Here is a 27,774-nt window from a genome sequence, read left to right as displayed (position 1 = left end):
CGAACAAACCCTTAATATAACAAAACTCCTAGCTTCAAACCCGAACACATTGAGTTACGGTCACTATTTTCATCAAGTTTTTCTTCTTTCTTTCTTGTTGTAGATGGACAACAACTGTTTGTCATGTTTTTTTTCCTTTTGTTTCTTATTTCTATGGTTGTCGTTGGTCACTCCTTTCCCTTTTGGACATGTGAAATTGTCTGTAATGTTTCCATTAAACGACACCGTATAAACCCAAAAAAGCTGGAAAAGAATCGAAAAATTCCATACTGCTGTGTCTGATTATGACCAATTTTGTGCAATTCATTTGGGTTTCATTTTTTACCACTAAATCTGTTCATAATCTCTTTATATTAACCAAATAAAGTAACTAAGAAATCAAATAAAAACCAGTAGATGATGATGATCAAGAAGCTTAATTTCGATTAGGATGTAAATAAATAATATACATTAAACAAGAATTTCACAGAACATTACCACACCCAATCAAACCAAATTGAATTGCACAAATTTTCTTCACATGCTTCTAGCCATCATCTCTTGAAACCTTCTAGCCGATTCCTGTTTCTCCAGCCTGAATTTCTCATGGCATCTTGCAATGAACATCTCCGCTAATTTGTCGATCTCGTTCACCTCCGTCGTCGTCGGTTCGCCCTCTGATTTTCTCTCCTCCAGCCACTGCAAATACCCGGACAGCTGTGGGCTGTCCGGGGTGGAAGCTGCAGCAGCATGGTCGTAGTCAACATGCCCTTCCCAAGTTGGATCAGGAACGGGCATTACGTGGGAAGAGCACCAGTTGTAGTGGAGTCTAAACGACCCGAAAATGAGCTTGTTCTTGTTCTTGTTCTTGTTCTTGAAGTGATAACTTCTCTTTAGAATTTGAACGACGGTCGACTTGGCTCGGAAGATGGGTCGAGCCAAGCGACATAAGTGAGAGAAGAGGATAGTGTGGATGAAAGTTTTGAACTTTAGGAAAATTAAGGTGGAAGAATGCGAGGATTTGAGTGAGAAAATTTGGAGAGGAGATGGAGCAGCCATTTTCATTTTTTTTAGAATTTGATTTGATTTGATTTGATTCAGCAGCGAGTGTTGTGTCTTATTGTTATGATAAAAACCTGATTACGAATTTGCCCCTGGGCTTTTCGGGTAATTAAAGTGACTGCCACTCTCTCTCTTTGTAGATGGGAATGGGATTCTTATGCGTTTTTTTGGATTGGGAATTTGGTAACCGATTCTTAAAATGCTCTAAAGTCCAAACACGCGGTTGCCTGTCTGGAATCCTGGTAATTCTGTGGATATGATCAACAGGGCTGGCTTTTTGGTAATTTAGCCTCCTGCTGCCAATTGTCTGCTGGCGTTTAAGTTCGAGTTAAAAGGCTCAACACGAGAGAGTTTATGCCTCGATTGGAAGTTGATATTTAAGGTCACTCTCCGATACATACGTAGGAATGACTTGGTAGACTCGAGAGGATTTATGCCTTGATTAGAAGTTGATGTATAGAGTCACTCTCTAATACGATATATTGAGACGACTGAGAGGGTTCATGCCTTGATGTACAATATATTCCAATTATAAAGTTCATTCATGGATTCATTCTCGATAAACGTGTCTAAATAAATGACACTCATTATCGAAAAATGTGTCTAAATAAATGGTAAAGGTAACTGATATCATCTATAACCACTCAAGTCATTTGCCATCAGACTCACAAGTTTAAAACATATCTAATAGGAAGAGATTTTTTTGTTTTAAAATGCATGTACTCGAAAAAGATTTCCAAATATTATTTTCATTTTGGCCTGCTATGTATCTCCGTCAGACTCACGATTTTAAAACGCTTCTACTAGGAATTTTCACTTCTTTTTCTCGGGCAGTCGAGGGAAAGGGATCTGCGTCATCCTTGTCCCGCGGAAGCAATGATAGCCTTCCTTAATCTTAGCAGGGTCAACTTCTATACCCCTTGTGACTAACCATAAACCCAAGCAGCTTTGATAAATGATCACTATGAGTCAGACTGGCTGAATATTTATTCGATAAGGGCTTATTCGATCTAATCGTACCACGTAATCCTTTAAAAGGGTATCCGATCCTTATGGATTAACCGGAAGGGTACAAGCTGTAAATCCTGCGTGGGGTGTCGAAGGGTTTGATCCTTTTGTTCCGGGAAGTTTTTGTTTTGGCCAGTTTTAAAATGCATCTACTCGAAAGATATTTTCATTTTGGCCTGCTATGTATCCCCGTCAGTCTCACGATTTTAAAACGCTTCTACTAGGAAGAAGTTTTTGTTTTGACCCTAGTACGAATTAGGGTATGTTGAACACAACGATAGAAAATACTCACACTAGAGATTTACAAAACATGATAGAAACTACTATCTTGTATTGCTTAAGATTTTCTGAGATGATAAACTAAGTAGAGCAGAGGGGTATGATAAATTAGATAGAATAAAAGAGGTATAAAATTTATACGAGATGATAGGTAATAATTTATTCTTAAAATTTCTAAATCATTTTTAAAATTTCTAAATCATTTTATAATTCTAAATCTACAATTTTCTTAACCCGTCACTCATTTTCTTTTCTTATCAGTCACCGTTAATTTTCCGATTTTAAAACATATCTAGAATCTTCTTAAGAAAGATCAAAACACGAAAATATACGCGAATTAATTAAAAGTCGAAACACACGTTAATACACAAAATACACGACCAAGATACACTGTTTTTTAACGAAAAAAAAAGAAAAAAAAAAACGACAGTAAAAGAGGAACATAATTGAACATTAATTAAACCATTTTATTTAGCAGACACAGACACACACACACACACACACACAAACATGGTCTTAGGTTCGCTGTTCTGTTGTGGACCTCCTTCCTTCTTGTGCTCTACTCTGAATCTCTTGCCCAGCTTCCTTCGTTTTCTGCCCCACATACCCAGCCATCTCCTGCATGCGTCTCTTCGCCATGTCCATCTGCTCCGGCACCGTCCCCGTCGCCCACCGTATGTACCTTGTTAAGAATGAGAAATAGAGATACAATTGAGATCGAAAGTATGATCTTCATTCATGTTTACCACGTTTAAATAGGATACAAACTATCAACCAATAGTACGAAAAAAAATATATAACTAACTGAGTCTTGCAAATAAATAAAATATACAGTTAATTGGATAAAATATACTATTAACAACTCCCAGAATATCTTAGATATACTGGCTAATTATTAAAATATCTCCAAATATCATATCTTAATATACCTGTACACCCACGACAGCGACGACAACGCCGTCAGCCCGAACACCCCCGACATCATGAACGCTGCTATCGCCAGGCATATCGCCACAGCAGCCGGCACGATCACGGGGCTGAACAGCAGGAACACTGGCGTCGACACGGCCAGCCCGAACAGCGTGGCAGCCAACGTCAGCCCGGACAGCCCCAGCAGGGTGCCACCCACGGGGACGAGGGTCACGACGGCGAGGATTTTGGAGGCGGAGGGGCCTTGGTGCTGTTGCTCCGTGTGGCGGCCACCAGTTAGCTTCCAAGTGGGTTCTTGGAGGTAGGAGGGGCGTTGTTGTTGGTGGTGCACTTGGACCTGGCGCGGCGGCGATCGGTCACCCATGGCGGCGGCGGTGGTGAGGAATTAGGAGGAAGATTGAAGTGGGAGAGAAAAGAAAGAAGCCATGGGAAGGATATATGGAGGAGTGGAGGTGGCGATGAGGGTGACACGTGGATGTGTGATTTGGAGGTTGAGGGTTTGCATGGACTACAGGTTTCATGCCGTTGGATGCTGAGAAACAAATTAAAAATAAAAATAAAATAAAATAAAATAACAGACTGGGCCACTAGATGTCTGGGCCCAACAAGAGACTGTAGTGGGCCAAACAAATGAGATGGGTAAGAAACTGGGCCCAAAAAGTGTAATGGGCCGAATAATTTTACCATATTATTGTAATTTTTAAAAAATTTACATTTTAAATTGTTAAAATTTATTTTTAAGAGTCAATAATAATAATAAATGCTCGCTAAAAATGTAAAATATAAAATATTGAAATTTTATTTTTGAGATAAAAAATAAATAATAATAATAAAAGAACAAAAAAAAAATTTGAATCTAAAATAAAACATGGAGTTGTTAGGATCGCACAACAACGCACACTCGATCTAGATGAACACAAATAATAGGATAGAGAAAATGCAAGGAGAATATTGGCTAAAAGAATTTGTATTGATGACTAGAAGTATGTATAGTAAGAGAGAATACAGACAATACATATATTTTCAAACCTAGGCGGGATGGTATATATAAAGTTTAACATGCTATATATAGCTACCAGATATAATCATCATTTCCTATATATAGTTATTTAATTAAATAATTTAATTTATATGTCATTTACTATATATATATATATATATATATATAGGTGACAGTATATAAAACGACAAAAGTTACATGGTATTGGTACAGGTACATTTACCATACTAAAATTTTGTGGTCAGGTCCTCCTCTATTATTCAGTTTGCAGAGGTCGGCCCCTACAGTGGGCCCAAGGCACGATGGGGCGCACTGGAATATAAGTGAATAACAGCCGTTGGATGTAGCTATTTATCTCTATAGGGTGAGGTGGAAAATAGCGAAATGGTCCACGTGGAATGCTGTCAGATGTCAGTGGGCGGATTTCATAAGGCCCATTTACTACGATAGTTAATTAATGACAAGTCATGGGCCAGACAAAATGAAAGCCCATTGATAAGTGGAATGGGCTGAGGCCCATTCTATCCACTGGTAAAAGCCCTGACAGGCAGAAACTCCCACTCCACCAGACCAGAGAAATGATAAGGGGCAAAACCGGAAAACAACAAAAAGAAAACTTAGGCGGGAAAAAGAGCCGTTGGTGACTAAAACTCCCAATAATTGGCGCCAAAACCTAGCCCTCACACATATACGCCTGCCCGTAAGAAACACGGGCAGCCTCCTTTCCGGAGAATCTCTGTTGTTAGACGGCTTTTGGGTCAAGGTTACGCGCTACCCGAATATAAAATAATATAATTGAAAAAAGAAATAATGAAAATCCCCCCTTTGTCCTTCCCTTTCTTATTTATTTTTCCACAAAATCCTCTTTTGTCCTCCATTTTTGTTCCTCAACGATTCCTCTGTTTTTTTCGCCTCCTCTGCTTTTCACCGCCGCTCCCTTTTCCCCCAATATTACATCTGAGTTTCGAATGGGATTCTCAAAAAAGTCCCAAATCGACGGCGGATTTGAACCAGAAGGGAAAAAATGGGTAATCGCCGGGCTGCCGGCGAGGTCATCGTTGAAGCCGATTACCACAAAATCGAGAGCGAAAGACGGCGATGACGACGGCGAGAAGTCGCGTTCAACAACGCCGACGGCGAAAGAAGCGAGAATACCGGAGAAACTGAGTTGCCCGGCGGCGCCGAGAAAGCGTAGGTCGCTAAAATCAAGCTCTAATCAAAATCATGGTAGGGAGTTCTTTAATCCCCCTGATTTAGAATCTGTGTTTAAGATCCGAGTTTAAAGGGCCAATTGGGTTTGTTTAGTTCATAATTTAGGGTTTGTGATTTTGGGTGTTTGTTTAATTTTAGTATTATAATTTTTTTTTTTTTAATGTTCTTGGTAATCCTGAGGAGTAAGGTGATTATGATGTACAAAGGATTTGATATTTGTTATCTAAACGAGTGTTGTAGGTTAGCTCTGTTTCAAAATTTGGGAATTCTAAAATTTTCTCGGGAAACAAACAGAGACCCAGATGAGAAAATTTATAAAAGAAAAGGAAAGTTGTGGCTGTTCTTCTTGTTCAAACCTCTTCACCACAGACCAACCCTGTTTGGCTTTTCTAAATTATTATTATTATTATTATTATTATTATTATTATCATTTATTTTGCAATTTTATTTTGAAATTTGCATGTGTTTCCTACTAGGAAACACACCAATAAAACTTCCAAATCGCTCTGTTCTCTATGGCTTTAATATTATTATCATAATAATTATTAACGGTTATAAGGTGAAATATAAATTTAATAAATAATAAGGTAAGGAAATTACAAGACATTAAAATAATAATAATATGTGGAATTAATTGGAGTACTAAAGATTTGTGATGGAGACCATACGAAAATCTATTTTTTAGAGAGAGAGAAACATATGTCACAAATTTAGTTCCACGTGCTTCTTTACCTCTTATGTATATTACACTTGTCCCATTCGAACATTTTGTACGTGTTCGATGTATGTAGCTCTCATGCTAACGAGATAAGATGAATAATGTAACGTTTAAAATAAGATTTTTTTTTTTTTTTATAAAATGTATTAATGATGTATAAAACACGTGTATAGTTGATACATAGAATCGAAGTGTAGTAGTTGTAATATTAAACCCTCGTTATTTAATATATGAATGAGATATCAGTTTGATTGATATACCAAAAACCCTAATTTCAAATTTTTGTATTATTCGTGTTATTTTGCCCCGTGCTTGTGAAATATGTATTAAATTTTAAGTTTGATCTATAAATTATCGGAGTTATTTAGAAGTGTATTAATTGAATATTCCTTTATTATTTTTTTTTTTGTCGTCATTAAATTAAAAAGAAAAATAGAAAAAAGGAATCCAATGTTAGAGAGGGAAAAGAGTGTTTGGTTTTGGTAGACAGACACACGTGGCCATTCAAAGGAATCCAAAGACATAGATAATATTATTATTTTAAATTTTGAATTTGACGCGGTTTTTGTTTACCTCTGGCTACTGCCCGAGCTGCCCGGCGACTTTGGCGGGAAATACAATTTTATTTATTTGTTGGAAATTATTTTTTTTTTCCCTTTAAAAAAATTAATAAAAAACATTATATAAATAAAATAAAATTTATAGTATTTTATTTATTAATTTAGTATTCTGTTGAAATCATTCATTTTGGCGCCAAAAAGAAGAGTTAAGCCCACGAAAAGCGGGTGGTGCGGCGGCTATCTACCATTCGTTTCCCACTTCCACGTGTGTCCTCGTCACCTCCCACGTGTGCCTCTCGTAGGCTATCATTTTTTTTTTCCTTATTTTTTTAAAATATTAACCTAATTTATGTGTGATATAGGTTTTTAAAAACAAATGTGAAATGTTAACTAATATGTCAATTTAGTCTCTATATTTTATTTGTCTATATACCTTTAAATGTCTATATGTAATTTTTGATAAATTTAATATTTTTAAATGAATTAATTAATAATAGTTTTGATGAAAAAAAAATGTAGCATGAATATGTGAATATGCTTCAAAAATTTATATTAGGAATACTAATATAAACTTTAATAAATTAACAACATGAATTATTTTCCACATTCATTGAAAGCACATGCTTAAAATATCCCAAATAAATAGTATATGAACTTATAATTTTCTTTTATCAATAAAATTTACAAAATACATACAAAAAGCTTCTTAATTATTTTTCCAAGTTTAATAATAATGAACCAGTAATTCTTTCATTAAAATTAGAGGTTTATATTTGTTGTATATATATAAATAAATTAAAAAAAAAAAAAAGTAATAGTATTGTAGGTAATGTCAAACAAGTCTCGAAATAATATTGGATGCATGGAGGGAAAAAAAGAGCATTTAAAAAGTGCCAATTAATATACCTTAATTGGTGGCCGACTTTTTCTAAGTCTCAGACAAAAGGATTCAAAGCATTTGATATACTTTTTTATAAAATTTAACTAAATCAATAAATTAAAATTAGGGTTAGTTGACCATGCAAAATTGACCCCCAAAAAAAAAAGTGCTTTCCAAAATTATATACTAATAAGAAATTGGAAACAAAAAAGTAAGAAAATATGAAACAAGAGATGCACGTCGAGGACCTATTCCCTTGAAGAATATCACGAGATATCACGAGAGGAGAAAGAAACCCCACCTCATCAGTCATCTTCTGTAAGAGTTCAAGCCCACCCCACCGCTATTAGATATGGACTTTTTCTTCGGGGCTTCCTCTCAAGGTTTTAAAATGCATCCGCTAGGGAAAGATTTCCAGACTCTTATAAGGAATGTTTCGTTTCCCTCTCTAACCGATTTGAGATCTCATAGAAACACAATGGATGGGCATAGTCACAGGCTCACAACTCACAAGGATTTAAAGAAACCTCAGCAGCTAATTTGTTGCTAAATTCTACATTTACCTATGTGTTATAATCTTTAAATGCAGTAACTGGAGAGAGAAACTCAAGAGACACTGATCATTGGATAGAGAGAAGGTGATTGTCCAATTAGTTCGAAAAGAGAAATAGCCAAAAACAATTTCCAAGAGGGTAAAAGCTTACTGAATCAGTCCTACAAGTATAAACAACTGTGACACAAAGTAGTAGGCTTTAAGGCCTGCTTACAGAAGCTACCATGCAAGGGATGAACGTGTAACTACTTCAAATACCATTGAAACCAATTTCTCAGGACTAAGTGAAAGTCTAAACAAATGTCATGGAAAAAACTAAACAAGGTAGCTCAACATGGATGGAGTAAAATTTGTGTACATAATACCCAGCAAGGAAGGTGAACCATACTTAAGTAGAGGAAAGTAGCACTGTTCCATGCCCAGAGGGTCTCCATCCAGTTCCAGAAGTCCCCGAGATGTAGATTGTCAAAACCTTGCAAAGCAGCTTTAAACAAGAAGAAAGTAACAGGCGGAAAAGCTATGAATCCCAAAACGAGGTTACTGGCTGCCCTTGAGAGAGCTTTAAAGTTCCCAGCCACTAAATCAAGCTTCAGGGGATGCGCCAGCAAGCACATGGACACCACCAAGAAGGCTCCAAGTTCTGCAGTAGCAAAGTTAATTACTGACATGAGGCACAAACCGATAAAGGCCGCTGAGGTGGTCATTGCTTTCAAGAACGCCCACTCTTGAATCCGCTGTTCACAAGATTTAGTTGAACTAAGTGGAGAGCCCAATATCACCGACAGAATTAGTAGCGTGAGCAGTGAAAGCAACGCCCAAATAATAGAGTTTGTTGTGGGACTGTAACCAGGTATTTGGCAGATGAAGTATGGAAGTAATGAAACAACAGCACCCCATAGATGAACAACAAAAACTCTTTTTGCAGCATTAAGCCATTTCCATGATCTTAAAGAGACAATAAGCACATCATCAGGATTTGCTGGAGCTGCAGGCTTGATTTTTTCCAAGGTTAGATTCAAGTTATTAGCATAAGAATAAAGAGAGGCCGCAACTGCTGGTAGTGGAGCAACTAGGAGTGCAAAGGCAATCATATATACACCAACTGATACAAATTTGCTGGTAGATACCATAAGGTATAGAAAGAATGATTGATGAAACTTCTCCAAGAGGTTATTCACTGACCGTACAACTCCTTCAATTAGCCTGCACAACCAAATACAAAATCCTTAGCCAAATCAAAAGGATCAGAAGAATTTCATTGCTAGCATGCAGAATTGCCAGCAAGCTGGGCGCTAAGTTGTCAATTTCTAATTTCAAATCCAATTATGAATAGCTTGATCATTCGAGGCGTCGAAATCTAAACTCATTTCCATACATCAGCATGACTTTAGGCAATAAATTCACTTGAATGAATTTAACACGTAAATTCTAGTCATTTAAAAAGAGAAACTATCAGTCAAATCAAAATTTATTTTTGGGAAGAAAAAGTATTTACTCATGCCCCCATTAAAACTAGTTACAAATTAAAATTTAAACATCGAAGATCGACAGTGAAACACTTAGGATAAAAATGGAAAATGATGTATAATTAAAATAAGAGTAGAAAATATTGTTTAATGTAGACCGAACCCCATTAAGGAAACCATTGGTTTTAAACATTTATTCATGTATTGAGCCCTGAAAAGTAGGGGTGGGAGGAGAGCACATTATAAAATCATTGAGGCAAAATGAGCACTGACCGGCCACCTCGCAGTATGAATTCATCACGCCTGACCTTGACACCAGAAGAAAATTTGGGGGACATCTCCACAGTAATAGCATCAATTTGGTAATCTCGAAAAGCTCCATGAGGGCCAGTAGGAATACCCACAGCCTAATGGCAAGAAGAACATAGAAAATTTAAGTGAAATAATCTCCATTGTTCACATTAATGAAAAATCTTTCCTTATTTCATTAAATGAAACTATAAACAACAATCTCCAAGAAAATGAACAGAAGTGCAAACCACCTGGTAGTACAATGAACTTGCAAGTGTGGCGGTGCCATCAACATAGTCAGAAGCTAGCATGCCAAACTTCCATTCAGGGTTCAAGCTTCTGATAAACTTTCCTATTGACTCAAAAATTTCGCCCAAAAACTTGAGCCATTTGCAGTCAAGTAAAGGCCAAAATTTCTCGATCTTAATCCGAAAACCTTGTCTGTGTTCTGCTAGATAATTCACAATATTGATGAGGTCGAGGTTCGGCATCTGACCATTAGACGCTTCAGCATAGACACTAAGACTATCCTCAAAGTGTTCACTTCTATTGGAAACCTTAATGACAAGGGCTGCAGCCATCGTTCCAGCACGTTTAAAATCATCTAGACTCTCTTTCTCTGTTACATGGTTTGCTTCAAATTCATAAAGGACATTTGTTTCAGCACAAGTATATGTGTCAATCATGTTGGATCGACCAAAAGAAGGAGTGTGATAATCTCTAAGCCAAGCTGAAACTGCAGCATATTCCCCATATCGTGAATCCGCAGCAAGCCATACAATGTCTTTAGCCAACCAAGTGACTTGTGTAAGCAAAGAAAATATTGAATAAGCAATACCAAGAGACAAAGTTTCATGAAGACTAGTCTTAACAGGATTGTAAGGTGTCACCAAAACGATGGCTTCCTTTCCATCTGCTTGTGGTGCTCTTATTATCCCAACAGTGTTAATACCCTGTGACATGCAACTAACATTGTCCTGAACGATCCCAGAATCAGGGCTAGAAAAAAAGTGCAGTGGATGGAACTGACTAGATTGCGGTTGGAACCTGTGGTAATTAACTTCTGCACCCAAGTTTGATATATATTGTGCTAAAATCTGCTGGCTTCCACTGAAAAATGTATAGAAAATCAAATTTGTTTATCATAATCTTAAGGTAGAAAAAATTTACACTAAGAAGTGGTGATTTTCAAAATCTTAAGCATAAAAAAGCTTCCATTAAGGTATTAAAGGAGAAGTAAAAGGGATAAAACTAGTGCATAAATACTTACAAGATTGTTGAGCCAGACTTCGAATTCAAACCCTTCATATCCTTCACCAAGTCGTTCGCCTCTGAGACTTCCTGACCCGAGAGCATGGTATTTGCAGAACCTGTGGGAAAATATAGTGCCACAATTAAGAGACCTGTTCTATCCAAATAAAGGTAAAATGAATAGATCAGTGCAAAAGAACAAGAAGGCATAAATTTGATGATCCTATAATTTTAGATACTTATCAGCTTCAAATGAATCCTAATTCGTAATATATCTTAAATCATTCAACTGAACTGGCGTTCAATCACGAAAACACAAAAAATGATGAATATCAAAGGGACCTGGCATGAGAGCGTTCTCGGAAATGTAGGTGTTCATAGCGAACATTGGTAGTAGCAGAAGAGCTAAAACCCCTGCAGAGAAGCAAATCACGCTAGAAAACACCCAAAAAATAAAAGAAAATCACAAGGACATTAATCAATCACTAGATTCTGATACGAACTGAAAATCAAATCCATGTAAAATCAACAACAGCGCACCTGAAGAAAATACTGTGAGAAATTAGGAAAATCCCCAGGCGCACAATCGGCCGCGCCTTCGATTTTGGCTTCTCGGTTTCAGCCATCGGAAGAGGTGCTCTTCACAGTCGCCCAATTGCTCTGAATCTGTTGCAAAAATGGAAACCAAGAAGAAGAAGAAGAAGAAAAGGGTAGAAGAACTGAATGTGAGCTCAGTTAACCATCATATGAACCGGCCAACATGCCGTCTCGTCGGTCGGTTCGGCATTATAATAAACCAATATGAACCCGTTGATTCGGCCCGGTCGGTTCTTTGGTTCGATTCACCATTACTTCATTGTATTCTCATGGACTAAAATGAAATTAAAAGAAAGTAGATGTACCAAAATGAAAATTTAACCTTATAATTTAATTCTTAAAATATCGGATTTTTTTTTTAAAAGTGAAAATAAAAAACATTTTTTCTGGCCTTCCTTCTTCCCCTCGACCTGTGTGCACGAAGTTTAAATGGAACACCAAAAGAAATCACAGAAGAATCTTTCGATGTTCCTGGTTTTCTCTCCGTCTCTTCCCACCAGCACGGCGAGACGGTTGAAAGAAGAGAGATTATGGCAATGGCATCGTTCAATCTAGCTCTTGGTCCTCATCAGAAGGTTAGGCTACAATTGATTTTGCTTCTTTTGTTTTCTCCAAGCGATTGAACTGTTTCGTTGTTTTCGTTGTGTTTTCAATTTTTATATCTCGGATTTCTGTTCGTTATTGAGTTTGGATTCTTGAAATGAATCGCCGCTTTGCAGACACGAGTTCTCCAAATTTGTTGCAGAAGGAAAGAAAAGGAACGCAACAATTTTGACCCTTACAAAGTCATTGAAATCACTCCTCCGCCGAAGAATCTCGGCATTCGTTGTTTTCCGCCCGTGAGTGTTCCATTTTCTCTCTCGATCCTTCTCTTTCTTGTCTTTGATTTGCATATTGGCTTTCTTATACGAACATATGTTATTCTGGCGTTGTGAAATCAAGCTTAAAATTATGCATTTAATTTCACATTTAGGGATATTGATTCTTTGCAGAGTCGGCATTGGAAATTTTTATGTATGAAGCTCTTTTGATTTAGGAGATTTTGTGATTTTGATTCATATCGAATTTACTGTTTTGCTGATTGCATGTATCTTGGTTGATCTACTGAGTTCATTCAGCTTTCCTTGTTTCTTAATTGCTTCAAGACCAGAAGCAATCAAGAAGCGAGACTCTTATAAATAAGTGAATAAAATTATGCTAAGCAGTTAGGGAAAGAATACAGTGTAGGCAAGACACTTAGCCTCTGTTCAACTAGGCACGCCTTCACTATTTTCCACACTTGAATGTTGCAACAATGGTGAGCCTGGGGAGCACAAGGGTAAAAAGTGAAGAACGAAGTGCTCCTTTTGCTTTTGGTTTTCCTTATATCAAGAAAATTATATAAGAACATTGAGAGTTTAAAAAGATTTAAATGTAAAATTTTGCATCTCCAAGGTGAGCACCGCAATTGAGATACTTGCTCAAGGACCGTACAATACAAGAAAAACTTTCCCCACCTAGTTGTGCACCATAGGAGACCACAGAAAACTACCTTAGACCATGTTTGGGAGTGATTTTGTGAGATCCCATATCGGTTGGAGAGGGGAACGAAGCATTGCTTATAAAGGGTGGAAATCTCTCTTTGGTAGACGCGTTTTAAAATCGTGAGGCTAACAGCGATACATAACGGGCCAAAACCGCCAACATCTACTAGCGGTGGGCTTGTGCTGTTACAAATGGTATTAGAGCTAGACATCGGGTGGTGTGTCAGCAAGGACACTAGGACCCAAGGGGGTGGATTGTGAGATCCCGCATTGGTTTGAGAGGGGAACGAAGCATTCCTTATAAGGTGTGGAAACCTCTCCCTGGTAGACGTGTTTTAAAATCGTGAGGCTGACGGCGATAAGTAACGGACCAAAGCGAACAATATCTACAAGCAGTGGGTTTGGGATGTTACAAATGGTATTAGAACCAAACACCGGGCGGTGTGCCAGCGAGGACGTTGGGACCCAAGGGGGTGGATTGTGTGATCCCACATCGGTTGAAGAGAGGAACGAAACATTCCTTATAAGGGTGTGGAAACCTCTTCCTGGTATACGCGTTTTAAAATCGTGAGGCTGACGGTGATACGTAACGGGCCAAAGCGGACAACATCTGCTAGCAGTGCGTTTAGGCTTGGGCTCTTCATGCCTTCTTTCTTATTTTTATGGATCATTTACCAAAGAAGTGATAGTTTCTTATGTGTAGGGGGGAAAAGAATGATTGAGTTTGTGTTTTGTTTCAGAACTTACAATGCGGGGAGAGTGTGACAATAGAAGGCCAAACATACACTATCTCAGCTGTAACTCTTCGCTATCAGCTGAGGAAGGGGAAGTATGAACCAAGTGAAAAGAGACTTGACGTTTTGTCCACAGGCAGGTACATCTTGAATTTGTATCTACAAAATTTGTTAGAAAAATCTTGATACCTCGTGATGTTTGTCCCACTATTTCACTGTTGTATCATAATCTGTAATGTTCGTCCTGATATTATGTTACTACAACGATCATTTCTCAAGCTACTTTGTGTGCATAAACTTGACAGATTCAATATATTTTTAAATATAACTTATCGAGGAATTATCAGACATTAAATTAAAAATTAAAAGATTTATCTTATAAATATTATTTCTACATGTGGTTTTCTTACTTTATTACTTTTTTTACAATGTTTTCAAAAACTAAGTTAATTTTTAAAAAGCCAAAAAAATGTAAATTCCGTTTTTTTTTTTTTTTAAATTTATGTTGTTTTCTCCTAATTTTCTTAATATAGTTTTCATATTCCTTTTGAGGCATATGATTTCTTTTATCAAATTCTACAAATAAAAAACTATTTTTAATTTTTTAAAAAAATTAGCTTGATTTAAAAAAATGGGTAAAAATGACAATAAAACAAATAAGTTTATGGGGTGGTTGTATCGTTTGTATACTTAATTTTCGAATTTTATAAACTTTTTTTTAATAAAAAAACTTGATTTTGTTTTTATATTTAATTACACGTGTTTTTATGTAATGTGAAAACTTTAAAAAAAATTGTGAATAAATTAATATAATTTAAAGGAAAATATAAAAATAAACAAAATGATTATTAAACTAAATTTTAACTATTGAATATTTTAATCTTTTGCTTACCAGGTATTAACAACGTAACATAATATATAAGCCGACGTTAATTATTATTTAATGAAATTATGTAATAATAGAAGATTCAGCCAGTTGTCTTTAGTTAAGTATATTGACGGTGACATTAAAAAAAAAAAAAAAAAAAAAAAAAAAAAAAAAAAAAAAAACTAAAGGAAAAAAAAAGTATTAATTTAAAAATTGAATTAAATTTGATATTTTCAATATTTTAATCCAGGGAGATACACGTTCTATCAAAATAAATAATAAAAAAAGAGCTATACGTCATCGAATTTACCTTTCTTTATTAAATGTATCAAACATAAATTATAAAATTATATTAGCAAATTTTATAATCTACCTTTGTTATTGTACAATAATTTGACTCTTAATCTTAAAAATTTTACAATTAATTCAATTTAATTTTTTTTTGTTTGAATTAAAATGAATAAATATAATTAGGTTGAGTTATACTTATTTGAATAATTAAATTAACTAATAAATTTGTTTTTAAACCCCTTTAATTAGACGTTTTCAATAATCTTGTAATAATTAACAATTTAGTCAATTTTATAGTCAAATATTAAATTATTAAAAACAATTTTTTTACTAAGGTAAACGGTTACTTGAAATTAATTTTGTCCCCAATTTTTTAATTCTACCAAGAATCTAATGGAAAAAGGAAAATTGGATAAGTCTAAAATGGAGAATATTTTAAAGTTACTTTTATTTATTTATTTATTTTTTTTTTATATATTTAGCCTTTTTATATTTCTAATAATTTCTCTAAAGTCTCGTCCCTTAAGTAAAAGTTAAAATTACATCATAATTTTTACGGAAAAAAAAAAGATTATCATCTACGGGCGAGCCCATAATAATCAGGTGGCGTGGAGTTGAAATAGTTTTATTTTATAATTTTGTAATAAATTTTAAATTCCTATCGTTTATAATTTAATTTAAATAAAAATTTATAAATTTGAAACAGTTGTCAATTAACACGAAAGGCATAAAATTAAATATAATAAATACAAAAGGTAAAAAAAAAAAAAGCATCTCAAAATGTATAAAGGTCAGTAAAAACTGAATTATCCCGATAAAAAATCCACGGTAAAAATGATAACGCATCATACGTTGGCATGTTCATAAATAAATTATAAAATAAAATTAATAAAAAAATTCGGAAGCGCGTGTTAGTCCATAGCCTCTTAAAACGTCAGCAAATGAGATACAGAAGCCGAAGAAATCCAATCCCTTCTCGTTCCGCGCTCCATTTACTCCCTCCTTTCCAATAGCGCGCTCTCTCCGATACCATTTTCTACTTCCTTCGCTTCTCTCATCTCTGACCTCGTTTCCTCGATTTTCCTATGGCCTCTGATAACCTATCCATCTCCGTTGCCGACGACGAGAACTATGGATTCCGACGAGAGGAGATGTATCAGAGCAACCTCGCCGGCACCGTCAGTGCCTATGATCGACATGTATTTCTCTGCTACAAGACTCCGGAGGCCTGGCCCTCGCATCTTGAAGCGTCTGATTCCGATGTCCTCCCTAGACTCCTTTCTGCCGCTCTCAAAGCTCGCAAGGATGATCTCTCTGTGAAGGTTTGCGTTGATAGAATCGATGTTGTTTGTTTCCATATTTGAAAATTATATTTCTTCGGAATTTGACGTTTTCGATTTGATTTTGTTGGAATTGGTGAATTCACGTATTGGATTGGATTGGATTGGATGTGCCTTTGCCTGTAACTTATTCTTTTTATTTGGTTTTTTTCAGACGAAGCTGACAATATTCTCGGGACGTGAAGAAACTGGATTTTCGGATGGAGATGTGTTGATTTTCCCCGAAATGGTCAAATACAGGTAAGTTTCGAGGTTTAAATGGAATCTAGTTTAGCCAAGAGTTCCAGGATATGAAAAATTAAACATGCAGAGATATTTTGTGTTATTTCTTTACGATATAGTGGATGTTTCTATCGAATATTATGAAATCCTTGTGTTCATCTCTATTTCATCTCGCGTTGACTTCTTTGGTTAGAGTACATAACGAAGTTATGTGATCGCTAGCAAATTACCACAATTTCCCGGATTAGAGTACTCTTCCTGACTAGTTTCCCGGATTCGTTTCGTTTAAGTTATGTGATCGCTAGCAAATTACCACAATTTGGATTTTTGTATGTAGTTCATGATATCAGTTCTGCGGCCAGACAAATTATGAATCAGTTAGATTTTGGAGGAATTGGAATGTGTTGTTCCTGTTATTTGTGCTGCTATGTTTCGTTGTATTTCCTTTCATTTCCATTGAAGTTCTTCGTTTGTTTTCCTCTCGTAAGTTTTATCTATTCCGGTTTGAGTCTCTAAGGCATTTTTACTTTTCTTCCTTTTGATTTGATGATTATAGGGGTTTAGAAGATTCAGATGTAGATGGCTTTGTGGATGATGTGCTTGTGAATGATAAACCCTGGGCATCCAGAGAGCCAGAGGTTTTCACTGGCTCTCATGTGTTTGTGTGTGTTCATGCTAGTCGAGATCGGAGATGTGGTGTCTGTGGACCCATTCTTGTTCAAAAGTTTGAGGAGGAGATTGGGTTACGAGGACTAAAGGATCGGGTTTATGTTAGTCCATGTTCACACGTTGGAGGACACAAGTATGCCGGAAACTTGATCATATACCAACCTGGTGTGGATGGGAAAACTACCGGTCATTGGTAAGATTCTTCAAAGCTAGCTTGGTGCTTAATGTATTTGCTAAAGAGCAAACTCTTTAACTGAAGATTTTAAGTGTATGTTGGTTGAATTTTGGGTTTAATTTTCTTGTTTACAGGTACGGATATGTAACTCCTGAAGATGTCTCTGAATTGTTTGAACAGCACATTGCAAAGGGCGAAGTCGTGGAAAGGCTTTTGAGGTTTGTGCTTTTTCCCAGTTACATTTTATTCCCCGAACTGGATGCTAAACTTATTTTATCATTGCTGGTATGAGAATACTAATAACGAAGTTATGAGGATGAAGCATTCTTTTTTATTGGTCCACCCAATAATATTGTCGGAGATGCATTTTGTATCAATAAGCAGTTTTTCCTCTAAAGTTCTGATCATGTAGTTTACAGATCATGGACATATCATCCTCTCCATTTTTCATATGTACCTCGGATTTGGTGTTGTGAACCCTTCCATCTTCCCTTGTTGCTGTGGGACACTGAGTAGACCTGAGCGTTTGAACTCTAAAGCTGGAGTTATTTATTTTATCGATTAAATTTCTGAGTGGTTGTAGTCATCGTTCATCACTATAATCCTTTGCTTCGCGCAATAGATGGCCTAAATGGGTTGTGCAATATATTCATTGACTACTGTAAGACCTCCTATAGTGAAGGTATACGTGAGGAAGGTCATAAAAAGGAATTCAGTTCCCAACGATTAGAGTGGAACGTGTGAGTATGGGTGGGAGAGTAGTGTTAGTAGGATACACAGAACGTTGTTTGGGGTGTGAAACTTCAGGCAAGTCAGGTTAGGAGCAGAGGTTACCTGTTTTCTCAAATCTGCTGAGTGTTTAGTTATTCTTTTCATTCTCTTGAAGTTTACAATTCGGCCTTAGGAAAAGCAGAGAAGAAGGGGCTAGGTTTGATTCTTTATCGGATCATAAAAACCCTCTAGAGCCATTCAACAACTCTCATCTTTGGATGATATCAAGAGAAGAGAGTGATTGGGGATTCGTAAGAACGGCGAAGAAATCGCTTTCAATAGCCGCTGCGATGCCTATGCTATTTTCTTTCCTAATTTACTGGACATGGAGTTTTTCTCCATTGATTCTCTGTTTTGTGTTCATTCACTGCTTCTATTTTAATCAAATAGTCAGGGAATTCTTACAGCTACCTGACTGACACTTTGGCTTCTCTATAGCTATCTCGATCACCGTTACTCTATTGTTTCTGATTGAGATGGGCTACCCTCTAAACCTTATGTTGTACCCCAAAGAACAATTTATAAATTTAAAAGGGCCATGGATGCAACTATTAGGTGCTCACTTGTCATTTATTTTCGACCCAATAGTAGAACATTAAATTGACATTACAATTACAATTCCAGAGGGCAAATGGGGACAAATCCTGAGGAAGTCCAAAAGGAAGTTGAACAAAAGCTTCCAAATGGAGAAGATACAAAGAAAAGCAAGGATGAAATTCAAGAAAATGGCGATCAAAGTAAAGTGGAAACAGTAGCAGGTTGTTGCCAGGGCAGTAATGGGTTCACTTGTTGCAGAGATGAAAGTTCAGGGAAAAGTAGCCGAATCGAGGAAAAGTCGAAAGAACCTTCCGAAGAAGACCAAGTTCCGAAGAAGGCAACTAAGCTATCTTGCTGCTGGACAGAAAAATGGGAACAAAGTGAAATTCTTACTGCTGTTGCGGTAATTGGAGCTGTGGCCACTGTCGCTGTTGCCTACAGCATCTACAGGAGATCAGGGTAAATTATAAATGATATGTTTATGTTTACACATGAAAGTGTCTGTGCCCTGTTTTTTTTCTTCCGTTTTTTATGGTGGGATTGGTGATATTGGTAAAGATGAAGCCCTTTGCTAAATTAGAAATATAGATAGTTAAATGATTTTAACAGTCCGAGCAAAAACTAGAGAGAGTGTTCTTCTAGCTCTGCTGCTTCCAAGGATAAAAATTGTTTGTTTCTTATCATATTTGTTGGATGATTAGCAATTACTCTCAGCTTGTTGCTTATTCCATTTTAAATACTCTATTCAGTTCAATACATGAGCTATGTTTGCATTGGTCCATTGTAAATGAATTATTTATCAACAGGTCCTTTATCATACAGGATTAAATCAAGCTATACATTTTGGACATTATTTTCCAGTACATAGTCTATCAAGGTAGCCTTTTATATTTTCAATCATGTGACTGTTAAAACTATATTCCTTCTATTTGACATTTAAAAAGAAAAACATACACCAAAATAATATTTAAAACTATATTCCTTCTATTTGACATTTTTTTAAAACGAATCAATTTATTAAATATAAAATTAAATTTTAGGTGGAATATAATTTTAAATTTTGAATTTGGTATATAATAGGTCGGTAAATTTAAAAGAAATTCGAATAATTCAATTAGACAAGGCTAAGCTTTTTGTAGTCGACCAGTTGTCCAATAACAATAAACTTTTCATTTATTTTTTATTTTAATTTTTTCTACTATATGATTAAATCGGGTCTGGTGAAATAAACCGAATGCAGTCGGTTTGATTCCCAAAAAAATCGAGTATAAAACCGAACCGAATCTTCCGGTCTATCTTGAGGCAGGTTTTGCTAAAATCCCAACTTCATTCTACATCGGCTCCTCTCTACTCTTTTTGACCCCCCTCCTCACAACGCGAATTGATTCGTCAAGGTTTCTTCCCGCCAACAGCAACAATGGCGGACGAAGGCCGCTCAAACAAAAAGCGTAAGAGGGCGAAGCGTCGCCGGTCTGACAGAAATAAAGATTTTACCAATAGTATACCGGATGCTACTGAGACCAGTGGCCAAGACATCGTTGTTTCTACTTCTTCTGATGGCAAAAAATCTCGGAGGGCTTCTGGCTCGTCTAGTTTTCTCGATAAGGTTCGACTTCTTTCAGAATCTAACCTCGTTTTGATATCAATTTTTGCTTGGGAACTTTAAGGATTAATTGTATGCATTCTGGTTCGATGTTGATGCAGATGCGAGCTCGTTTATCAGGAGGGCATTTTAGGATGCTTAATGAGAAGTTGTATACCTGCACGTAATGATTTTTTCTTCGATTCTTTTATTTTTTACTGCCGGACTTGCGTGTTTCTATGTGTATGTACTAAATTTTGAGTCAGATTGCCTATATAATTGATATGTCACCTTGAATTTTTGTTGACTCGTTTGGCATTAAACTTTTAGTTTCCTATCAGTTCTTTTAAAGCTGAGTTCTTAGTCTTAAGTTTATTTCATTGTCATACCCCCATTATTTGAAGCCAATTGATCCTGTTCGTCTTTTTTGATTTAGAGGGGAAGAGGCGCTTAATTATTTCAATGAAGATCAGGTTCTGTTTGATGTGGTAAGTTCTGTCTGTCTGTTTCTATTTCCTAAATGTAGATCATGTTACTGTTCTATGAATTATAGTACAAGTAAATTCTATGAATTATAATAGTAGCTGAGCTCAAAGATTTCCTTCTAGGATTTTTGTTGTATTGGCAATTGATAGGCTTTCTTTTCCTGAACTTTTGACTATTATGTTTATGGATGTTCGGTCATACCAGTTTAGGATTTGTAAAACATTTTAAACTAAATTTGAGGCTTACATCTCGTCTCTTTGAGAGGAAAAGCATCAAGGCCACCTTTTTCCTTTCTAAAACTTTGTCTATTTATTGATGGTTGAGGAAGTTTTAGGTGGTGAGTTTCATTTCGATGGCCTAGGACTAGCGTTAATTAACATTTTGATGGTTAGTATCATACAGGATACCAAGAGCAAATGTTGCATTGGCCTGAGCTGCCTGTGAATTTAATCACAAAATGGCTGAAAGAGCACGATCCCTCGTTTATTGTGGCTGATTTTGGCTGTGGTGAGTTTTTGGGAAAAAAAAAACTTCTGTTTTCCCTTCCTTTAACTAAATATTGATCAAGTATTTGAGCCTTTGTGGACACTCAGACTTGTTTCTTCATTTTTCTCTTATTTTTTTTCTCCTTCAAATTGAATTACAGGGGATGCACGCCTTTCAAAGAATGTGAAGAATAAAGTTTTCTCATTTGATCTGGTTTCCAAAGGTCCCTCTGTTATTGCTTGTGATATGTCGAATGTACGCTTACTGTATTTGAACTTGATGTTGTAAAATGCATTCAGACATACAACTGCATTTCTTGCTTGAAAGTTAGCCATGTCGACAATATTTTCAACTTGCCGGAGATCTTGTCACTTTCTTGTTAATTTTTGTTGATAAGCTAAGGCTCGTTTATTACGTCTTATTTGCTCAATGACTAGCAAGTTGTTGAAAAGGTTTTACATTTTCTTTTTTGTCCCCCAACGTTTGGTGATTTAATGGTTAGGTTCAACCATGGAAGAATAAGTCATGGTGAATTGGTATTAGTGATTGGAGGGAGGGACATAAAGAGGATGATAACTTGTATAATACATTAATGTCAACAATCAAAGTCGTTTTGACAAGCATCTATAGTTTAGAGTAATTGGATGTGTAATCTATTTTACTGCTTAGTTGCATTTTTCGAATGATATTAGGTTTCGATATTGAGAAAATTGGAGGACTTGGATTGATTGGTTGGATATTTTATGTTTGATCTGTTTTTTTTTTTTTGCTATCATGTTTACTCATAGATATGGCCATAGGAGCATTACATTATACCCATCTCTTTCATTTGTTCGTTCACGAAATTTGTATTAGACTCGTTGGCTGTCGAAACCTCTAAACACTGGTTAATGCTTATGCCTCTGGCAGACACCTCTCGACTCTTCATCTGTGGATGTTGCTGTCTTTTGCCTTTCACTTATGGGGGTCAATTATGCGAGTTACTTGACAGAAGCACGAAGAGTACTCAAACCACGGTTTGTGGGCTACTTTTGGCTCTCTATTAGTGTCATAGCCTAATAACAGTTGCCCAACATTGTTGACTGAACTCTCTGTTTCTACATGCAGTGGATGGCTTTTAATATCAGAAGTCAAAAGCAGATTTGACCCAAGCAACGGAGGAGCCGACCCCAACGAGTTTGTAAGGGCTGTTTGTGAGCTAGGATTCGTCTCAGCGTTGAAGGTATATTAATTCTCTATTATTTAGCATTGTCGTTTCTTTCTTGCTGCTCATATATTAGTATATCATGTGCAGGACTTCTCAAACAAGATGTTTATTTTGTTATACTTCAAGAAAAAGGTTTGTAAATGCTCTGAGTAACTAAATTCTCACGTTGATATTGTATTTGTACTCGTTCACATCTGGGTTTTATCATTATTTTTGCTCTGTAGGATGAGAAAATTTCTAATGGGAAAGATATTGATTGGCCACAACTAAAACCTTGTCTGTACAAACGTCGCTGAGCATCAACTGTAGAGTTCGTGTTGTAGTTCTTATCGAAATTCATGTAACCTGAAATGTTGGCTTAGTTGAGCAATTACTGAAGTCCGAAGCTTTCTTGGGTGATTCATCTCTCCAAAGGGTGTCAGCTGAACACGATGAATGAATTGGTTTAGTTTGTTTCTGAATGGATCAATTAGATGTTAGGTTTTTGAAACAGAAGATCGAATAATTTCGATCAATTTTGTCGTTGGGTCGGTTTCGAAAGGATCGATGATTAGTTTGTGTTTTCTTGAGAGATTATTTTGGTTAAATTATAAGTTTAATGCTTGAAATTTGATGTTGGTGCTTATTTGTTGTTCCATTACTTTTTCTGTCGTCTCCAATATACTACCGAGTAAAAATAACATGTTACTAAACGCTGTCGTTTCATTACCGAGTTCTTTATAGCAAACACTAAAATTTGGAAGGAAAAAAAAAAACGCCGTTGCCGGGGATCGAACCCGGGTCACCCGCGTGACAGGCGGGTATACTCACCACTATACTACAACGACTTACTGTTATTTCGAATTCACATATTTTAAAAGCTATAAACAAATGAATTGAAAGTTTGTTAAATTACAAGTTTAATTATCGATTTTTTTAGATTTTGCAAAACTTAATAAACAATTGAAAGATATTTTTAAAATGTCTAATAATTCTTTAAATTTTAATTTTTGTGTTAATAGGGTTATGCCATATTTAATGTTTCTCAAATTCAACAAATTTATTAGACATAAAATTGAATTATTATTATTATTATTTTTTGGTCCAATAGATATGTGTTTTTTATTTAAAAAAAAAAAAAAAAAAAAAAAAAAAAAAAAAAGAGAGGTTAAAAATATATTTAAAAAAATATAGATGAAAACGTATCCAAAGACGGGAAGTGTTTATAGCTTGGGCCGCAAGTCTCCGTGTGGCCACCTGAAATTTACCAGACATCGCATTTACTCGGTTTTCGAAGCTAAAATCCTTCCACCAGACATCCCAGCTTCGGCTTCCACACCTCAGTCTCGGTCCCATCTTCCCCCAATTCTGGGACCCACAGCCATTGACTATGTTCCGAACCTATAGTCTGGAACACGAGCCTCCACCGAAGCAGGGGCCAAGTTTTCCCGCTCACATTGGGCACAGTTGGGACTTGGGGCTTCATTCCTCTGCCTCACACTCTTCACTAAAACTTGAGCGTAGTCGACAAAAGCCCCAAAAGCTCAAACGCGCTGAAGCTCCTTCTTCTTCTATCGCTATCTCTGATCGTCTTCTTGAGCTCAATTCTTGAAGAATATGGCGAGGTCAGTACTCTTTTCATCTAATTTCTTGGTTTTCTGTCGAGGATTCTTCGAGTTCTTACAATCCGAGATGGAGAAATGCGTCATTTCTTCGTTGATCGTCCGCTTTTGTTCTCCTCCTAGTTTGTATTTCTGGGTTGAATCAACTATTGTGCCAAGATTGTGGGTTTTGTATAATTTTTCTCAACATTTTTTGGTTAAAAGTTTAAGGCGATCTTCTGGTTTTGATCATGTATTAAGCTTCAACTGTCTTTCATGGTTAGAATGATGAGATTGAGAATGTCTGGAGTTTACTTCCTTGTGTGTACTCTGCAAATTTTGTACCCAAAATGTTGAATGGAGACGTTATCTCTCATTTATGTACCCAAATTGTTCTATTTCTAGTCAATTTGAGGCTTTGGTTGCATTCACAACCCCTAAATAGTTATCTGTAACCCGGGTTTTCCCTTTCGGGCTTCCCCTCAAGGTTTCAAAACGGCTAGGGAGAGGTTTCCACTCCCGAAGAATGTCATCTAAGCATACTCTTGAGCATATCACTTTTAACTAAACCAACTCCACACTAGAGCACATCACTTGTTGATAAACTCATCCAAATATCACTATGACCATGTCATCGAAGCTCACCAACATGGCTAAATCTGGAGCAGACTTTGATATTACTTGTTAGGGACAACAAACAACTCGTCATATCTCCACTATGATATGGTATTGTTTACTTTAGGCATAAGCCCTCGTGGTCTCGTGGTTTTGTTTCTTGCATCATAAAAAAATGGTTCATCCTAATAGAGATTATTCATGTGCACGTAGAAACCTTGTGAATGCTTGTATTTCTCTTTATGGTTGCTTACTTTTACAATCCAATACTTGTTATGTCCTTTTCTGATATCTAGTGACTGCATTTTAACTTTCAGTATCTCATTCTCACAGGTCTTGGATAATTGATAGCCGAACAATTGCAAGAAAAGTAAAAAACGTCACTCGATCGTCTTCACAAGTAATTAAAGATTGCGATGCGAAACGAGAATGTCCAAACTGTCACTTTATTATTGATAATACAGATGTAAGTTTGACCTCGACCCTGTGTTTTCATAACTGATATATGAATTAGAAGTTGATTGTTATATAGACAGTGAATTGTTCATTCATATTTTATAAAAATCTTGAACATTTTGATATGCACTTTAGTTATTGACTCACTTTCATTGTAATTTAGTGTGTAATTTGGCATCCTACCTTTTAGCTTGTGCTGTGCCTTGAATGTAAGGCATTGAATCATGAATGGCCTGGATCATGAATGCTTTTTTTATGCATGTTCTTTGCAGGTTTCTCCTGAATGGCCTGGATTGCCTGCTGGTGTTAAGTTTGATCCAAGTGATGAAGAGATAATGGATCACTTAGCGGCTAAATGCACCGTTGGAAACTTAAAGCCACATGCATTAATTGATGAATTCATCCCCACACTTGAAACAGATCAAGGAATTTGTTACACTCATCCAGAAAATCTCCCTGGTTCGGAATTCGTCTGTGTTCATTTTTGTTCATTTCCTATGCTACCATCAATTTAAAAAGGCCCCAGTTGTTCTCTCATTCAGAATAATAACATCTTCAATTATTCAGGTGTTTGTAAAGATGGAAATGATGTACATTTCTTTCATAAGACAAGCAATGCATACGCCACGGGTCAAAGGAAACGTCGCAAGATAGAAAATGGACATGATTCAAGCCTCGAACATTTTCGCTGGCATAAGACAGGTAAGACTAAAGCTTTGATAGAAAAGGGTGTTCATAAGGGATGGAAGAAGATCTTCTCTCTGTATAGAAGTTCAAAGGGAGGCTTGAAACCCGAAAAGTCGAATTGGGTGATACATCAATATCATTTGGGAACTGAAGAAGATGAGAAGGAAGGAGAATACGTTTTGTCGAAGATTTCTTATCAGCAACCGAAGCAATATATTAAGAGTGGTGATAATATGCTTATTGAGGATTTTGATGCTATGCTCCGTCATACGAGTCCTAGAACTCCCAAGTCGAATCCCCCGGTTCCACCTCGATCGGGAAAATCGTTTGTCTCCAATGCTGTTGCTGACAATAGTCTGCCTCTGTCATTTGCAAAGGTAGCTACTCTTTTACGTTAGTTTCATCGTCTATTTTGTGTCATTGCATGTTAGGAACCACGAACCTCTGCGATGGTATGATATTGTCCACTTTGATCATAAGCTCTCGTGGGTTTACTTTTGGTTTCCCCAAAAGGCCTCATATCAATGGAGACATATTCTTACTTATAAACTCATGATCATCCCCTTAATTAGCCGACGTGGGACTCCCTACCAACAATCCTCAACATTGCATTCTTTCCTCGACTCTATAAAGTAATCATCTGTCAAATTCACACTTAAATATGCTTTGTTGATTAGGGAGAAGAGTTGGCTCTAGAAATGTCTCGTGTTTCTTATCCGAGTATTTCATCGGAGAACAACCTGGGATACCATGCATGGTTGGCTGGAGAATCTCAGGATATAGATAATGTTGAATTACATTACTTGGAAGACAATTTATTGTGCAATGAAGTCCTGGATTCTTGTGCTGTTATGAGTAACAACCAACTAAATCAAATGCCTTTCTCGCTCTCTGGTAGCAACACGTGCCACGAGATTATGAACGACAACGTTCCATGTGGAATTGCAGACCTTGAGAACCTTGAATTAGATACTCCACCTGACTTTCATCTTTCTGTAAGTTCACCTCCCACTCTCCCCAGTTTCAAATGCTTTCCTTCGATCTATAACTCGGACTTTGATTGTTGCTTGTAGGACCTGCAGTTTGGTTCTCAAGAGAGCATTTTCGACTGGATCGACAGGATATGAAGTGAAGGTCGAAGCAAAATCTTACGAGAATGACGTGTTCAATCTGACTTTTCGGCCCGAATCTTCCTTGAATTCACCATCATTCATCGTAAAACTCTTTGAAGTCATTTCGCTTTCATTTATATGGGGATTGCCATGCCTTTTACCCCTTGAAAATTGATTAAACTTCGAAATTCACATGGCACATAACCTTATCTATGAGTTGTTTCTCAGTAAGGTCATTGGATCAAGAGCAATCGAGACCGACCCCATGATCGAGCTGGTTTTTGCTCAAATTTTGTGTTAAATGCACCACGAAGGTGCTTGAACTACTTATTTTGAGTGTCATTGATGATATGTGAGATGGGTGGCTGGGTGTAAAATGTGAAAACTGATATACTATTTGGTATGGAATGTAAAAAGTATTCTATGTGGTAACTGAAATGAATCTTATTCTATGTAGTAGCTCGATATCGATCAAGGTACACATCGGTTCACTATTATCTAATATGCATATTGTGCCATCGTTTTTGTTACTAATATTAGCTATCAGTACTCTCGAGAATCACAAATCTAACTCTCCTTGATCATTGGACTCAAAAGATAATTTCAAACCTCAGTTATCCATAGGAAACCTTCTGACTCGAACTGGA

General features: G+C 36.4%; 8 protein-coding genes and 1 non-coding gene across 12 annotated transcripts; 5 read left to right on the top strand and 4 right to left on the bottom strand.

Annotated features, from left to right (window-relative positions):
- Nucleotides 1-397: 397 nt before the first annotated feature.
- On the bottom strand, nt 398-1,038 carry LOC147789767 (uncharacterized). Its single transcript, XM_087129575.1, has one exon. It carries the CDS (start codon nt 1,036-1,038, stop codon nt 517-519), a length of 522 nt encoding a protein of 173 aa, XP_086985701.1. The 3' UTR covers nt 398-516.
- Nucleotides 1,039-2,644: 1,606 nt separating this feature from the next.
- LOC111808967 (oleosin Cor a 12) lies at nt 2,645-3,681 on the bottom strand. The gene is made up of 2 exons (XM_023695227.2): nt 3,258-3,681; nt 2,645-3,010 (listed from the first exon to the last, which is right to left on the bottom strand). The coding sequence occupies exons 1-2, from the start codon at nt 3,620-3,622 to the stop codon at nt 2,845-2,847; spliced, it is 531 nt and encodes a 176-aa protein (XP_023550995.2). The 5' UTR covers nt 3,623-3,681; the 3' UTR covers nt 2,645-2,844.
- Nucleotides 3,682-5,204: 1,523 nt separating this feature from the next.
- Nucleotides 5,205-5,809, top strand: LOC111808965 (cyclin-dependent protein kinase inhibitor SMR6). The gene has a single exon (XM_023695226.2). It carries the CDS (start codon nt 5,227-5,229, stop codon nt 5,539-5,541), a length of 315 nt encoding a protein of 104 aa, XP_023550994.1. The 5' UTR covers nt 5,205-5,226; the 3' UTR covers nt 5,542-5,809.
- Nucleotides 5,810-8,259: 2,450 nt separating this feature from the next.
- On the bottom strand, nt 8,260-11,897 carry LOC111808964 (uncharacterized). 3 transcript variants are annotated; one of them, XM_023695223.2, is made up of 6 exons: nt 11,730-11,897; nt 11,532-11,623; nt 11,209-11,308; nt 10,190-11,048; nt 9,921-10,054; nt 8,260-9,384 (listed from the first exon to the last, which is right to left on the bottom strand). In XM_023695223.2, the coding sequence occupies exons 1-6, from the start codon at nt 11,813-11,815 to the stop codon at nt 8,511-8,513; spliced, it is 2,145 nt and encodes a 714-aa protein (XP_023550991.2). In that variant the 5' UTR covers nt 11,816-11,897; the 3' UTR covers nt 8,260-8,510. The 3 variants fall into 3 exon arrangements, with proteins under 3 accessions (XP_023550991.2, XP_023550992.2, XP_023550993.2); XM_023695224.2 differs by having other exon boundaries at nt 11,532-11,603; nt 11,730-11,885; XM_023695225.2 differs by lacking the exon at nt 11,532-11,623 and having other exon boundaries at nt 11,730-11,878.
- A 302-nt stretch (nt 11,898-12,199) lies between these two features.
- On the top strand, nt 12,200-14,319 carry LOC111809077 (uncharacterized). The gene is made up of 3 exons (XM_023695420.2): nt 12,200-12,361; nt 12,506-12,625; nt 14,050-14,319. The coding sequence occupies exons 1-3, from the start codon at nt 12,317-12,319 to the stop codon at nt 14,227-14,229; spliced, it is 345 nt and encodes a 114-aa protein (XP_023551188.1). The 5' UTR covers nt 12,200-12,316; the 3' UTR covers nt 14,230-14,319.
- Nucleotides 14,320-16,148: 1,829 nt separating this feature from the next.
- On the top strand, nt 16,149-19,674 carry LOC111809175 (altered inheritance of mitochondria protein 32). The gene is made up of 5 exons (XM_023695556.2): nt 16,149-16,524; nt 16,697-16,782; nt 17,321-17,626; nt 17,743-17,826; nt 19,004-19,674. Exons 1-5 carry the CDS (start codon nt 16,288-16,290, stop codon nt 19,377-19,379), a joined length of 1,089 nt encoding a protein of 362 aa, XP_023551324.2. The 5' UTR covers nt 16,149-16,287; the 3' UTR covers nt 19,380-19,674.
- A 576-nt stretch (nt 19,675-20,250) lies between these two features.
- LOC111808226 (S-adenosyl-L-methionine-dependent methyltransferases superfamily protein) lies at nt 20,251-23,302 on the top strand. Its single transcript, XM_023694073.2, has 9 exons — nt 20,251-20,522; nt 20,621-20,682; nt 20,935-20,986; nt 21,377-21,491; nt 21,631-21,725; nt 22,380-22,486; nt 22,578-22,692; nt 22,765-22,809; nt 22,902-23,302. The coding sequence occupies exons 1-9, from the start codon at nt 20,334-20,336 to the stop codon at nt 22,971-22,973; spliced, it is 852 nt and encodes a 283-aa protein (XP_023549841.2). The 5' UTR covers nt 20,251-20,333; the 3' UTR covers nt 22,974-23,302.
- Nucleotides 23,303-23,432: 130 nt separating this feature from the next.
- Nucleotides 23,433-23,504, bottom strand: TRNAD-GUC (transfer RNA aspartic acid (anticodon GUC)). Its single transcript has one exon. It is a non-coding gene; the product is annotated as a tRNA-Asp (tRNA).
- A 448-nt stretch (nt 23,505-23,952) lies between these two features.
- Nucleotides 23,953-27,583, top strand: LOC111809391 (SUPPRESSOR OF GAMMA RESPONSE 1). 2 transcript variants are annotated; one of them, XM_087116980.1, is made up of 6 exons: nt 23,953-24,281; nt 25,206-25,338; nt 25,601-25,787; nt 25,896-26,392; nt 26,693-27,010; nt 27,098-27,583. In XM_087116980.1, exons 1-6 carry the CDS (start codon nt 24,274-24,276, stop codon nt 27,140-27,142), a joined length of 1,188 nt encoding a protein of 395 aa, XP_086973106.1. In that variant the 5' UTR covers nt 23,953-24,273; the 3' UTR covers nt 27,143-27,583. The 2 variants fall into 2 exon arrangements, with proteins under 2 accessions (XP_086973106.1, XP_023551611.2); XM_023695843.2 differs by having other exon boundaries at nt 23,956-24,281; nt 27,089-27,583.
- Nucleotides 27,584-27,774: the final 191 nt, after the last annotated feature.

This window comes from Cucurbita pepo, chromosome 13 (genome assembly GCF_057944985.1).
Source record: "Cucurbita pepo subsp. pepo isolate OVF chromosome 13, ASM5794498v1, whole genome shotgun sequence".
Classification (NCBI taxonomy): domain Eukaryota; kingdom Viridiplantae; phylum Streptophyta; class Magnoliopsida; order Cucurbitales; family Cucurbitaceae; genus Cucurbita; species Cucurbita pepo.
This window is presented reverse-complemented; position numbering and strand designations above follow the sequence as displayed.

Bases quoted from the DNA above. Each gene is read 5' to 3' on its own strand.
- LOC147789767 (XM_087129575.1), bottom strand. From the start codon at position 1,038: ATGGCTGCTCCATCTCCTCTCCAAATTTTCTCACTCAAATCCTCGCAT.
- LOC111808967 (XM_023695227.2), bottom strand. From the start codon at position 3,622: ATGGGTGACCGATCGCCGCCGCGCCAGGTCCAAGTGCACCACCAACAA. The intron at 3,011-3,257 runs GTATATTAAGAT...ATTCTTAACAAG, and splicing joins TCGCTGTCGTGGGTGTACAG to GTACATACGGTGGGCGACGG.
- LOC111808965 (XM_023695226.2), top strand. From the start codon at position 5,227: ATGGGATTCTCAAAAAAGTCCCAAATCGACGGCGGATTTGAACCAGAA.
- LOC111808964 (XM_023695223.2), bottom strand. From the start codon at position 11,815: ATGGCTGAAACCGAGAAGCCAAAATCGAAGGCGCGGCCGATTGTGCGC. The intron at 11,049-11,208 runs GTAAGTATTTAT...TACATTTTTCAG, and splicing joins AAGTCTGGCTCAACAATCTT to TGGAAGCCAGCAGATTTTAG. The intron at 9,385-9,920 runs GTCAGTGCTCAT...TTGGTTGTGCAG, and splicing joins TTCATACTGCGAGGTGGCCG to GCTAATTGAAGGAGTTGTAC.
- LOC111809077 (XM_023695420.2), top strand. From the start codon at position 12,317: ATGGCAATGGCATCGTTCAATCTAGCTCTTGGTCCTCATCAGAAG. The intron at 12,362-12,505 runs GTTAGGCTACAA...GCCGCTTTGCAG, and splicing joins CTCTTGGTCCTCATCAGAAG to ACACGAGTTCTCCAAATTTG. The intron at 12,626-14,049 runs GTGAGTGTTCCA...GTTTTGTTTCAG, and splicing joins GCATTCGTTGTTTTCCGCCC to AACTTACAATGCGGGGAGAG.
- LOC111809175 (XM_023695556.2), top strand. From the start codon at position 16,288: ATGGCCTCTGATAACCTATCCATCTCCGTTGCCGACGACGAGAACTAT. The intron at 17,627-17,742 runs GTAAGATTCTTC...TCTTGTTTACAG, and splicing joins GGGAAAACTACCGGTCATTG to GTACGGATATGTAACTCCTG. The intron at 17,827-19,003 runs GTTTGTGCTTTT...TTACAATTCCAG, and splicing joins GTCGTGGAAAGGCTTTTGAG to AGGGCAAATGGGGACAAATC.
- LOC111808226 (XM_023694073.2), top strand. From the start codon at position 20,334: ATGGCGGACGAAGGCCGCTCAAACAAAAAGCGTAAGAGGGCGAAGCGT. The intron at 21,492-21,630 runs GTGAGTTTTTGG...ATTGAATTACAG, and splicing joins TGTGGCTGATTTTGGCTGTG to GGGATGCACGCCTTTCAAAG. The intron at 22,810-22,901 runs GTTTGTAAATGC...TTTGCTCTGTAG, and splicing joins TGTTATACTTCAAGAAAAAG to GATGAGAAAATTTCTAATGG.
- LOC111809391 (XM_023695843.2), top strand. The intron at 25,339-25,600 runs GTAAGTTTGACC...TGTTCTTTGCAG, and splicing joins TTATTATTGATAATACAGAT to GTTTCTCCTGAATGGCCTGG. The intron at 25,788-25,895 runs GTTCGGAATTCG...TCAATTATTCAG, and splicing joins TCATCCAGAAAATCTCCCTG to GTGTTTGTAAAGATGGAAAT.